Here is a 13,265-nt window from a genome sequence, read left to right as displayed (position 1 = left end):
GTGGGGCCAGCGGAGAGGGGCGGGCCCGGGCGGTAGCGGGCGGGCCGTGCCGTGCCACCCCTCGTCTGGCTCCGCCCTCGCCGGTTTGGGTCCAGCCCTCCCGGCGGCGGGGCAGGCTCCGCCGCTGTGCCATGAGAGGCTTTAAACGGCAGGTGCGGGGGAAGGAGGCAGACGCGCAACTGGCGGCTGCTGTGGCCCGGCGGTAGCGGCGGGCGGGCGCCTTTCGGCTCGGCGGGAGCCGCGGCGGAGTGGAGCATGTCGGTGGCGACCGGGGGCAGCGAGACGGCGGCAGCAGGCGGCGGCGGCGGGAACCGTGTTTTCTTTCAGAGCCCCCGCGGCGGCGGGAGCGGCGGCTCCTCCGGTGGTGCCTCCCGGGAGGACTCAGTGTCGGCGCCGGCGGCGGTGGTGCAGGTGCAGCAGCGACGCCACCAGCAGGGGAAAGTGACGGTGAAATACGATCGGAAGGAGCTGAGGAAGCGGTTGGTGCTGGAGGAGTGGATCGTGGAGCAGCTGGGGCAGCTCTACGGCTGCGAGGTGCGGGGCTGGGCCGGGGTGGTGGGCTCTCCAGCGCCGCCGCAGCCCCCCTGCCCGCCACTGCCTCCCTCGCCCTCGGCACCCTGCTCCCGCCTCGCGTCGCGTTTCGGCTGCGGCCAGGGGAGAGCTGTCATCGCCACCTCCAAATGACATTCCAGGCCCACCGCCCCCTCCTTGCCGCCGCCCTGGGCTTCCGCGATGCCCCGCTGCGAGAAAGGGCTCCTCTTCCCCCGCGAGGCGAGTGGCAGGGGACTGCCCTTCGAGGACTGGTGGCGGCTGCCACATAGCCGCGCAGAGAGCAGCCGCTCTCTACCCGGCGAGTCCTGGCGGTTGGGGCAGGGTCCGGGGTACCGGGCAGCCCAGGGCTCCCGGGGCGGTGTTTGGTCCGGAGCTGCTGTCCCTGTGTACCCCCAGGGCGTGGCGTGGAGGGACCTTGCCCGGGCTGGCCATTGTGGGTTCCCGTTTGACACGAGCTGGCCGTGGCAGCCGGAGCGGGGAGCGGTGTGCTGGGGGTGGGGAGGAGGAGGAGTGAGCCGTGCGGTGACGGCGGAGGAAGAACTCGGGTCCCTGCTAGACCGTGGTTTTGTATTGCCCCGTCCTCCGGGAGCGGGGTGGATACTAAATAGAGCATTGCAATGAGCAGTAAGATCATTAGAATGAGAATCGAAAATACTCGGGGATTGTATCCCGTTCGTAGGTATAGAACCAGTTTTTCTGTTATTCCGGTAAAAAGTGTTATTGGAATGAAGTACAGGCAAATAGAAGGATTTTTCGAGATGATCGAGAGGAATAGTAACGATCTTCCATACAGAGATGATAACGTGGTAAATAAGAGGAACTACCAGTACTTGATTTTGGCAAAACTCCATTAGAAATGTAGACCCTTCTAGTCCCCAGGGGATCTTAGTTTCTGTGGGTATTTGCTGTTGTAAAGGTTCAAAATGTTAAGTCTAAACTGAGGTTTGCACGTACTTTGCCAATCAGTAATGTAATTCACTTCTGGGGGAGACTTCTGAAGTGAGATTTGTTGAAGCCACATGTGAATTTTGCAGGTAGCACCTCTGCAGCCAACATCTCACCCTGGAACTCCTGATTAAGATGATGGCTGCAGAGGGTGTAAGGGGCTGAATAGCAGGGAGTGAATATCTCGCACATACATAATACAAATATTTAAAGAAAACATCCTTTCACCTCAAAACCTGTTTATCAGCAAATTTGTCAAGAGGACTTGCCCTCATTAAGAAAAAAAAAGTGTGTGACTAGTTAAACCTCCTTAACTGTTCACATCTGTGAATTAAGGGAAGGAAAGATACAAGTGGGGACTATAGTTAAAAATAAGCAGTTTTAACTCTGGCCTTTCTAGCCTCATGATTTGTTAGGCCACAGAGCCTAAAGGCTGCAAGGATGTTCTGAGGTCAGAAGTACTTAAAACAATTTCCCTGAACTGACGATTTTTGCCTGCATGAGCTGATAGTGTAGTTCATAGCTGGCCTACTGGAATTGTTCTTTCTGGTTTGACTCTCATTCCAAAACACCAAGCCTGTTGAGGTGGGCTGTGTGCTTTTGACATATTGGCATAGTTTTTCTGCATGTGCAAAGGCCCCAAACCAAGGTTCAGAGCAATTATTGCTACTCTAGCAAGCCAATTATTTGAATACTGTGAAGAGGAAAAAATAAATTAATTCTTTTCCTGACTGTCTTGCTTCTTCCGGCTGAAATAGGAGGGCTCTGCATTAAGATGGGGACCATAATTAGCTGCATAAAATGAAGTTTTTTTTACAATATGGCTTCTAGGTTGACATTTAGGGGAAAAAATGATTTGTCACAACAGATGAAAATGTTTTTAGCATTGAAGGTTGAGGGGAAAATGTTTAAGTCTTCTGCTTTTGCTGTTATGCATGAGCTCTATCCAGTGTCGATGTGGATGATGGTAATGAAAAGGTCAAGCAATTAATATGCTATCAGAATAAAGTTGAAGATGCATGATGAGTGGAGTGATTAAAGACAATAGCAATATAATGTAAGATGCTTTGCTTGAATTACTTCTACTTACAGACATAGCTTTCAGGCTGAAAGGTAATCACCTATACAGACAGATAATAACCCTGTCTGAGGTGGGGGGAGTGGGGGAGGGGGGCGGGGTTTGGGGAGTTGCTCGTTTTCTCTTCCCTGGAATATCTACCATAGCTTTCTGATGCAATGACACAAGTTCTGAAACAGCCATTGCAATGCTAATCCTGGAAGAGCTAAGCAGTGTCACTGTTTCATCCCTATTCTGATTCGGAGCTCTAAGGTGCAAAGTAGAGTGTGCTTGTGTGGTGCACTGGAAGTCTGCAAGAAAACTTGGGTTTCTCTCTGGGACTGCACAATGTAGTGCCTGCTTATTTTTTTTTCATTTAAATAATGTTTTCTATTAAATTATGCTGAAATTCCTCAGTAAGTGGATATTTGTAGAAAGACTCCCTTTATTCAAAACTAAACCTGTATTCATAGTCTGTCAAGTACTTGCAAGTTAAGTCAGCTATAAGCCTGTCTTGGCTTGGTGACAAATTAGGAAGCAGGATTGGGGAATAAGGAGACAGATTTGTTTGTATTCTTTTTCTAGTGGCTCTTGTCTTTAGTGGTACAAATTCAGTTTTAATAATTGGGCACCAAGCAGGATAATGGAGTTGGGGAAAAGTGGTTTAAAAGGACTTCTCCGAGACTATTCGTGATGCTGCTGACAAATTTGTGATAGAAAAATAGGCTTTAGAAAGGTTACACCCACATGAAGGGGGCTTGCAAAAAGGCTGTTTACAAAGGCTTGTAGTGATAGGATAAGGCAAAAGGTTTTAAATTAGAGAAGACTAGATTTAGGCTGGAAATTCTTTGCCATGAGGGTAGTGTGGCACTGAAGAAGATTGCTCATGGGGGTAATTGAGGCCCCATCCTTGGAGATTTTCAAGGTCAGGCTTGACAGGGCTCTGGGCAACCTGATCTAATGGAGGATGCCCCTGCTCTCTGCAGGGGGGTTGGACTGTGGAGCTCCCTTACAACCCAAACCACTCTATGATTCTATGATGCAGGCTTTGGGGATAAGACTCAGTCTGCATGGTAAAAGGTTACTAACATTGAAAACTTCAATAAGACTAGAGAGTTTTAAGCAGTGTTCATTTGGCAACAGAACCTCTCAGGCTAACTTACTTGGATCAAGTGCTTGAAGTCAGTCTGGCTGTCTGCTCCTGGAGCTGCTTCATTTGAAAAAAAAATATTTTGCAATCTGTCTGTTCTGGTTTCTGCAAACGCTGAAACAGGTTGTGGTCAGATACTAGCATATTGAAAGTGCATTGCCTTAATTGCAGGACTTGCACTGACTTCAGTGTTGACCTTTATTAGGTATCTTGGTTCTAAAAATAGTTTCTCCTCAGATGCTTGTGTTGGACTAAGTCCATTGTGAGTTAAGAATTGCTAAACAATGCTGCACAGAACAACTTACATCATTATTATTCATTCCCTAATGGTTTATAACTTATAGCTCATCACGAGAGTAATGGCAGCCTAGTTTTCCAGATGTATCATCTACATTGTGTGTACCTGCCTGCTTTGTGCAACTCTATAAATGAGAAAAAGGGAAAAAAGAGGGCACTGGATTTATCTGAGAACCCATTCAACTTTAAAGAGAAATGACTGTGCTCAGAGGTCTCGTCTACCACAATTACACCATTTGCTATAAATGGCAGAATGCTGATGAAATAAAGCACACAAATTTTGCACAGCATTAGTAAATGATGAAGAAAGATTTTGCTTGTTTCATGAGGTTGTTGCTGAGCATTTTTTTATTGTAGAGACTTGATGTACAAATCAAGTGTACTCTAGAAGTTCAATATACAACTTCTCATATGAGATATTGTTGAACTTAGTTGGATAATCAACTATTTTATTAGTGTATGTCATATATGAAATTAGTGCCTGTCAAAGAACATATTGGTCTGGAAGTAACAGGGATTTACGTCCAAGATTATCCCTTTTTTTTTTCCAGGGCAAAATACCCTGGAACTTGGTTTAAAAATTCAGGTCCTCAGGCATTTCCTTTAAGAGTACAAAGCTATGTCAGACTGAGAATTGTCATATGTAAGATTGCCTTCCACCTCCTGATATAAGTACTGTCAAGAAAAGAGTGGCAAGAAGCTCTGAAATGGATAAGGGATTCCATGTCAGCAGGACAAATGTGACTGTTAGCTCAAAAAGCTATTGGTGGGGTGTGGGAGAGAAGGGATCAATTTACCTTGATCCTGCCTGGACTGAGCTCTCTTCCTTTGAGTGCTCTTGACTGCACTGCTGGGGAACACCCTGTTTGGCTGTCTTCCTGAAGCTCCTGGGATATGCTGACAATAATAGCTTGTCCCTCATTTATAACATCAGTGAATATCAGTCTTCACATGTTTCAATTTAAACTGGTTGGTACTAGACAAGAGATGACAAAAGACAGGCCCTTAATTAGGCTGGAGAGAGAGAGCACGAAAGTGAAAACTTCATAGCCTGCCTTTTCCTTGCGTGCTGCACAAATGTTTTGGCCATAGTGGTAAAGCTAGTGACAAGCTGTAAAATGTGGATGGAGGGTTGGAAGGAAGGTGAGTTGTCTGTGTCAGGTTTTGTGAAAAGGATGGATTTTTGCAAGAGGGGTTCTAGGCACTTACCCTTGAGCTCTCTTGACTATAGTTTTAAAATATTTTTTTTCTGTATTGATTCTAGGTGCAGACTAATGGGTATTGGTGGTCTACCAAGAGCAGTGCTGGGTATATTGTCAACGAGATGCTGTACAGGATATTGGTTCCTCTGTATGTGTATCCAAATAGGCATGTCTTATAATTTGATGGATTTGGTTGGAACTTTCTCTCCCTGATATCTGGGTCTGTATTTATGAAGTGGTGACCATCTGCACAGTATGGACCACATTCTTCAGCCTACTTGCTCATGGGTCGGTGGTTCTGCACACCCTACAGATCCTGTGTCTGAGGCAGTTGCTGTGGTTACCAGTGATCTATTTTGCTCTGGGTTTGGAAGAATACTAAATAACATGGTGCAAGGACTTCAGGGGCAAACACTGCCCTCCACATCCCAAACAGCCTATCCTTTTCAAAACAGCTTGGTCAGCATGATGCTTAGGCTGCCATGTAGTGATGTGGACCTGCTAGTATGACCAGGTACTACTTTAGGCTATGGTGAGGTAATGTTTAAAATTAATTATTCATTTCTCAGGCATTTGTTAAGGAAATTGCTGAATAAAACACTACAGAAACAAACTTCTGCTGACTCTGAATAGACTTCCTCTAACTTGGACTAAGATCTCACAAATGGCAATTACATGTGGACTTCTTCCTAAATGGGTCAAAAGTGCAAAGAGACTGAGAGGGCTCTGAAAATTAAAGTGTCACTCCTTGAAAGGATGCAAGTCAGTAGGAAGCATAATAAAGGATTTCTTTCTTCAGGAAATTGTTATGATCTAGGCACACCGGAGTAAAGTTCTTGGAGGTCTATCAGATTTCTTAGAAATAGATTTGGATTATCAGACAGCTGTTAGAGATGTCAGATCTCCACACTGTATCCACACTGTACAGCAGTGTAAACTTTTGGAGTGCTGTATTGTGGGCAGTGATGCTGCTTAACATAGCTGTGTCAGCTGACAGGTTGCTATGATCAGAGACCCCTAAGGACACGGGCAGTGCTGATGTAGCAAAGGCTTCTTGTATCATGTAACAACCACAGAATGGCATTCGAATTCCAAGAGCAGAAAATAGGAAGCCAAAAATGGCCTATAAAATGCATGTTGCTGTAAACCAACCCTTTCAAAATGAATGGTGCTTCTTCCAGAGGAGAGGGCTTAAGTACCTGTGAGGGTGCCAAGCACCTGATGGTGGTGAGGCCAGAGTCTTTTGTTGCTAAATGGCTGCTTAAACTCTGGTCCTGGATTCTAAAGAATCCACTGTAGTAGTAGAAAGTGTACCACTAGTAGGCTACTTTTCTCCTTTTTACGTGCAAAATTTGCACTACATCTCGGAGTTGAAAAGAATTATTTTTCTGCTGCTTGGGCTTTCCTATAGTCTGGATGTTATTTCTGAACCAGTCATGATTCACTCTTTGCAGTATAAATCTTCATCTTCCATCGGCTATTCCATAACACGTCTTTTGTGCTTTCCCCCTCCATTCAAGATTCAACTGGTCTGTTTCCTGAAGTGGTGGGTGTGGTTGTTTTATAACAAGACAAAGAAATAATTGATTGCTTGCATCACTTAAAATTTTATAGTTGTACTACTTATTAACAGCAGCTCCCAACCGTTATTGCTACAAAGGCTCTTCTGCCTTTAGGCACATTGCTTTGCGTAGTCAGGGCTTGATTATCTAGGGTAGCAAGGGTGGGGAGAGGGTGGAAACAGAGCATGGACACAGTGGAAAGAGTGAATTAAAAAAAGTAATTATGAACTGTGCTGAAGGGAGACATACAGCTGAAGGGAGAAGTGGGGGAACCAGTCCATCTACCCTTTTCTCCCACTCAGTGTCATCAAACTCATCCACATTACTTTTGGACTTGAGTCTGGCTTGAATGAGTTTGTACTTGTAGCACAATTAAACTATGACAGGGATTATCCACAGATAGCTGAGGGCTGGTTATAGAATCATAAGATCATAGAATTGTTTTGGTTGGAAAACCAAAACAGGTGATTGAGTCTAAGATGGTAGAATCCAACTGTCAACGTGACACCATGTTCTTTGAGGATGCTGGACTGACTTGAGCACTCCTAGTCCCCTGTGTTCTGACAGAGTGGGATCTCTCCATTGGTCTCATAGCTTCACATTAGCTGATCTAAATTGTACTATGGAAGCAGACATCTGAGTGGGATTGGTCTCCATTGGTCTCATAGCTTCACATTAGCTGATCTAAGTTGTACTATGGAAGCAGACATCTGAAACAAATAACCCTGTTTAAATGAGGATAGTATGTATTTCATGACACATCTGCTTCTTCTGAAAAGTTGTAGGGAATGCTTCTAAATAGGTGTTATCTAAATCAAAAGATGTTCTACTTGAAGTAAGACTTCATTTTACAAGTGACTGATAGTTTAGGGTAGTTGTGAGACAAAATTAATTCTCTGTTGGTTCATTCCTTATTAAGGCTTGCTGAACTCCTCTTTTCATTCTCATAGTTCTTCCTTGAGATTAGCTTGGGTCCAGCCACTGAAAAGGTGCTGTATTTGGCCCCCAAATCAACTGAAAAATCCTTGAACAATTTTGTAGTGCATGTTACTGTACATGCTGTGTATGAAGCAGTGCTCTGAGAGTACAGGAAATGCTAATGAAAATAATATGCTATTCACATATCTAGCCTGATTCAGTTCAAATTTTGATCACCTTGTCTTTTGTTACCACAGGTGATAGAGCAGCAGCAATACCACTCTGTTCTTCTAGCAGCCTCATGTCTGCCTGCAGTGTAACAAAAATAAGTTCTCTTTTTTTGTCTTCTCTTTTTATTTCCCTTCCCTGCATCTAACTGCACAAACTTCTATTTGACAGTACAAATTGAGTAGGTTATACATGGCCATCCATCTGTGTCACTGCCAGCTTTTGGCTGCCTGTCATAAAACACTGGCAGTTTCTTTTGCTGTCTCTACCATGTGACATGTGGAACTATGGAAGTCAAGATTTCTAGAAGCTATTAATTTTGGAGAAGAGAGGAGAAAATCTTTATTATATGCAGTCCATGCAGCAGCAGTGTGACACAGTGAATCATTTGGGCAGAAGTACACACTGAAACAAAAAAATTTCTTTGAAGTGATATTTATTTAATTCTGAGGATCATATTGGAATAGCGAACTGTTACAATTTTTTTTTGCTCTAGGGAGTGGCGTATCTATTCTAGGAACCAGTTCAATGTGGTATCTTTAACTATTTTCAGGGAATACACAGATTACAGCCCCAGAAGTCATCTTGTATCTTTTGAATCTGTGTGATGTTTATCAGAAGTGCAGATCTAGGAGATTTAAGCCTAGAGAAAAATCACAACATGTACTATGGGTCTTTAATTATCAGAACGTTGGTAGGTTAATTCAATGTAATACTCTTCAGCATGTGGAGCAAAGCTAGTACAAAAGATAGCATTAAAGTGGCCTATTGGTAAGTAAATGGGTACCTTGTGCAGTGGTGCTGCTCTACAAGTGATGTTTCCAGTAGTAATGGAGAAGAGTTCACCATTCTGCGTGTGCTGCCAACAAAGGGACCACACACTTCAGTCCTGTGTTGAATTTCATAAATGCAAATGATGGCACAATCAATGCCTAATGAAAATCCTCTTATCTCACTGTCGTAATAGGATTATTTTCCAGAATTGGGAATGATCTCCTAGGTCACAGGGTCTGCTTTCTCATTTAAAGATAAGCTTTTCTTTCCCTTTTTTCTCCCCACTGTTAAAATTTAATTTTATTTTTTTTTAAGAATAACTCAGCTATATGATGATGTTTCTTTCCATATTATTTCATACCTTTATATGTACTATGTAAGCATTTTAGACACTAGGCTCTTGTGTACCCATTTCATAAAACAGAGACAAACTTTTTCAGGCCCATTGGGAGAAGACAGGCCTCACAGGATCATAAGCTCATAGAGCAGCTCAGGTTGGAAAGGACCTTTGGAGATCACCTAGTCCTCACCACTGCCATGGATGGGGACATTTTTCACTAGACCAAGTTGCTGAAGGCTCCAAATGACCCTAGACAGGGATAGGGCATCCACAGCCTCTCAGGGCAACTTGCTGCAGTGTCTCACTGCCCACATGACTAGAGGCAGCTCTCTTGGTTTGCCCTTGTGTGCCCAGCCCCTCACCAGCCTGAAGGGCCAGGGCTGGACCTGCTCTCCATGCCCACGGTTGTATGTCCCCTGGTCTGGGGATGCCAGGGGAAGCCAGAGGAGTCCAGGTACAACTGCCAGTTGTTGAAAGAGTTCTTACTGTTAATTGATTGCTTTATTGGGGTTTTCTGCTTTTTGAGTTGCCTAATCTTAAACTAATGATAAACAGCTAAACGGGGTTAATGTTGAGGGCCAGCAGGTCGTCTTGGCAGATCTGTGGTCTTCTGCTTCCCCAGATGAATCTGTCTGGTGTCTTCTTGATTGCTTGCTGCTCTTTGTGCACTGCTGTGGAGGGTTTGAGGAAACTCCATCTTCAGGCCCATGGGACCTTGTTAATCCTCTTAGGGACTTCTTTTGGTACAGCACTAGTCCCGTTTTCTCCAGGCAGATTGCAGAGGTGATGGTATGTCTTCAGAAAGCAAAAGGGTAAGGGAGAGGCTGGGGAATGGGAAGGAAGGGCAATACAAGAACTGGTGATGCCAGAAAAGTGGAATAAGGGAGTGAATGGGCCAGGTGCGGAGGGTTGACAGCCCAGCTGATGTCAGTTGCAGCCTCTGTGCCAGTAGTAGGACACTGATGAGGTGTCACTATGGCACTGCTTCAGTGATGTTCTGGAGGCTTCACATGATGCTCTGCTACCAGGGAAACAATTCTGCTGGTGGATCTGTCTCCATTGGTTCTTCTTCATCCTCAGGTGGATCCACCTGCATTGGCTCCTCATCTACAGGTGGATCCACCTGCCTGGGCTCTTCACCTGGAGACAGATCCACCTCCACATGCTCCCCACCACCTGCTACATGAAAAGTGGAGGCCATTGTTACCATGGAGCTTATGGTGACTCTCTTCAGAAACCAATTCCTCATCCTCCTCAGCCCCTGCACTCTCTTCTTGGATTGCTTGTGTAGAGGTGGGCAACTGCTCATTTTGTTGCTCACTTCATTGCTTTGGGTCCTCTTCTTGCCAGTCTTGGTGGCGTCTGAGTGCCTGGATGCTCAGCAAGTGTTGAATAGAACACAGGCAGGTAGCTTGTGACATCAGGAGGCCACTGTAATGTCTTTGCAAATGGCCAGCTATGGCTACTGTGGCAGCTAGGATCCCTGTAGCCTTAAAGGTACCCTACTGGGGGAGGAAGAAAAGGGCTGAGAGGAGCTGAGGGCCCCTTTCCTGCGGACAGCTCCCTGTGCCCATTCCTCATGGAGGGACATTTCAGGGATTGAGTCTGAAACATGAGCAAAGAGTTTTCAGAGGAGGACCAGATCTGGTTGGGCCCTCCCCATCTATCCTTCTGGGCATTTTAATAGCCTAGGGATTGTTCAAAATATCCTTTAGCCATGTGGAGACTTCCCACTGACTTTGGTGACATTTGGATCCATTTTTGGACCCTGTGCAAGTGGGGCCTTTGAGAACTTGGGGAGAAGGGGAAATTTTGCAAGGTCTCCCTGGTTCAGGGTAGTGAGGATTGCTCAGCTGATCCTCTCTGAACCTTCAAGGGAGGTTGTCCTCCCTCTCTAGTCTACCCTGACAGAGACCACATCTGTGGTATTCTGTCCAATTCTAGGCTCCCCAGTTCAAGAGGGACAGGGACATACTAGAGAGGGTCCAACAGAGGCTATGGGGATGACAAAGGGACTGCAACATCTGTCTGAGGAGGAAAGGCTGAGAGACCTGGGGCTGTTTAGCCTGGAGAAGAGAAGACAGAGGAGATCTTACTAATGTTTATAAATATCTGAGGAGTGGGTGTCAAGAAGGGGCCAGACTTTTTCTAATGATGTCCTGTTAAAAGACAAGGGGCAATGGATACTTAACTAGAACATGGGAAGTTCCATCTCAACATGAGGAAGACTTTTTTACTGTGAGGGTGCTGGAGCCCTGGAGCAGGCTGCCCAGAGAGGTTCTAATGTCTCCTTCTCCAGAGACTTTCAAGACCTATCTGGTTGTGTTCCTGTGTGACCTGCTGTAAGTGATCCTGCTTTGGCGGGGGGGTTGGACTGGATGGTCTCTAGAGGTCCCTTCCAACCCCTAGCGTTCTGTCTTTCTATAAAGACCAGACCAGTCCTTGCTTGGGATGGGCTTGTTTGGAGTTTCAATCTAGGTTGAAAATAGTTTGTTGTCCCAGGTTAACAGAGCCAAACACAGACAGGAGGGAAAGTAATACAAAAAAAAAACCCCAACTCTGGGCTGAGATAAAAGGTTTTACTGGAAATCATGCAATACACAGTTTCCTTAGCCTATTTGAAGAAAAAGCATAGCAAAATGAAATAGCAGCAGAAGCCATGACCTCCTCCCAGGCTGCAGCCCACATGGTGGGAAAGACCAACACCCCAAAACCCTGGAAACTGGAAGCCACAACCAAAACAGGAAGCCTTTCATGTTGCCATCTGAACTTCAAGCTCCATGATACTTTGCTCCAACCAGCACTTTCATTTTGAAGTTGGCATGATGGCAGCATGGTATTGAATATCATTAGCAGATTCAATTCAACCTGTGACATTCTCCACCTCTTATTCTATACCATCTATGTCATGCCCAGCAGCAGTTAACATCAAACAATGTACATTGTACATAATTCTGTCCATTCTCACTCAAAATGAGATCGCTTTGTGGTACACAGAAGATTTCTCACTGCTGTGGAGCTCCACACTGTTCCAGTACAGTCTGGATGACTCCGTGACCACTCCAAATGGTGGCTGTGTTTCCACCCGTAGGGCAGTTGATTCCAGTAACTCCTTCCATCCCTCTAAGTGAAAGCAAGCTGTGGCTTGCATTCCAGTGCTCAGCTTCCAACACATCCAGCTGCTGGGATCCCCTTGTCACACCAGAAACATGGATTGGTTCTACCAGTTGTAGTTGGATGGCATCAGATTACACTAGGTGCTTGTATCTACTAAAGCTTTATACTCTCATGAGTTCAACTTGCCAGGCTTCCAGTTCTGTACAGTCCAATAAACCCATCTGTCCCTCTGCATCTGGTTGGGCAGGGCCCCTCTAATTCTGATTGGAGTCACTTGTGTCTTGTGAAGATGCTTTGAGAGGCCCTTCAGGAGGATCAGAATTAGTATCACATGTCTGCTCTTTTAGGGTGGTTTTCCACTGGAAACTAAGGCAGTGGAGAATTTTCTTGTGCTTCACAGACATGTGCAGCTAGGATTGAAGTGGGTTTTCCTTGTCATTTCCTCATGACCTCCCCAAGGTCACATAAGTAAAACCACAGGGTACTCTGTGATGTACCTCCCAGATTCTCTTCCTTGTACAGAGAAGCACCTGCTCCTAATAGCTGAAACATGGGACCATACAGGTGGGAATAGGAGATGTTCCCTTGGATTTGCTTAACCTTCTGGGCCAGTTCCTTCACAGTTGAAACATGGGCCTGTGCCAGAGGAAGAGACACTTCCCTTGCATTGCTGGAGCCTGATAGTCATTTCATCCAACATTTGTCCTTGGCCATCTTCCAAGGCTAGAGATAAAGACTGAGTGACCACCTATGGCTCTTCCTCTTGTTCCCATATTGACCTTGATTCATTCTCATCCTTTGCCAGGTGAGCTGCTTTCCTTGTATGTATCTTTTCCCATAGAGGAGCAGCTGATACTGGCTCAGTCTGGTTCTCTGGTGCAGTTGCCATGCCTGCTATTGGGGTCTGAGTAGGGGTAGACACGGTGCCTGCCAGTCTGCCTGTAGGTCCAGAGACCTTCGTTTACCCCTGAGCACTTTGAAGGCTGATGAGAAGGGTTTGATAAGCATGGGCCAGGCCCCAGTGTGTTGCAGTGATTTGTCTCTTGGGAACTGACAACAGACTTTTTCCAAACATTTCACCAGCTTGTCAGGATTTTGCACTTGCTCAAGGCTGAAATTCCAA

The 13,265-nt window shown here is 45.5% G+C and overlaps 1 protein-coding gene across 1 annotated transcript in view; it reads left to right on the top strand.

The window, feature by feature from the left end:
* The first annotated feature begins 255 nt into the window (after positions 1-255).
* PPP1R14C (protein phosphatase 1 regulatory inhibitor subunit 14C) overlaps positions 256-13,265 on the top strand; it is a 55,823-nt gene continuing 42,813 nt past the window's right edge. The window contains exon 1 of the mRNA XM_054396539.1: positions 256-534. Within this exon, the coding sequence (XP_054252514.1) occupies positions 256-534 (279 nt within the window). The remainder of the gene's footprint in view (positions 535-13,265) is intronic.

The sequence above is a fragment of the Indicator indicator genome, chromosome 2, assembly GCF_027791375.1.
Source record: "Indicator indicator isolate 239-I01 chromosome 2, UM_Iind_1.1, whole genome shotgun sequence".
Classification (NCBI taxonomy): Eukaryota; Metazoa; Chordata; class Aves; order Piciformes; family Indicatoridae; genus Indicator; species Indicator indicator.
Note: the sequence above shows the minus strand (reverse complement) of the source record. Positions and strands in the feature narration are given on the sequence as shown.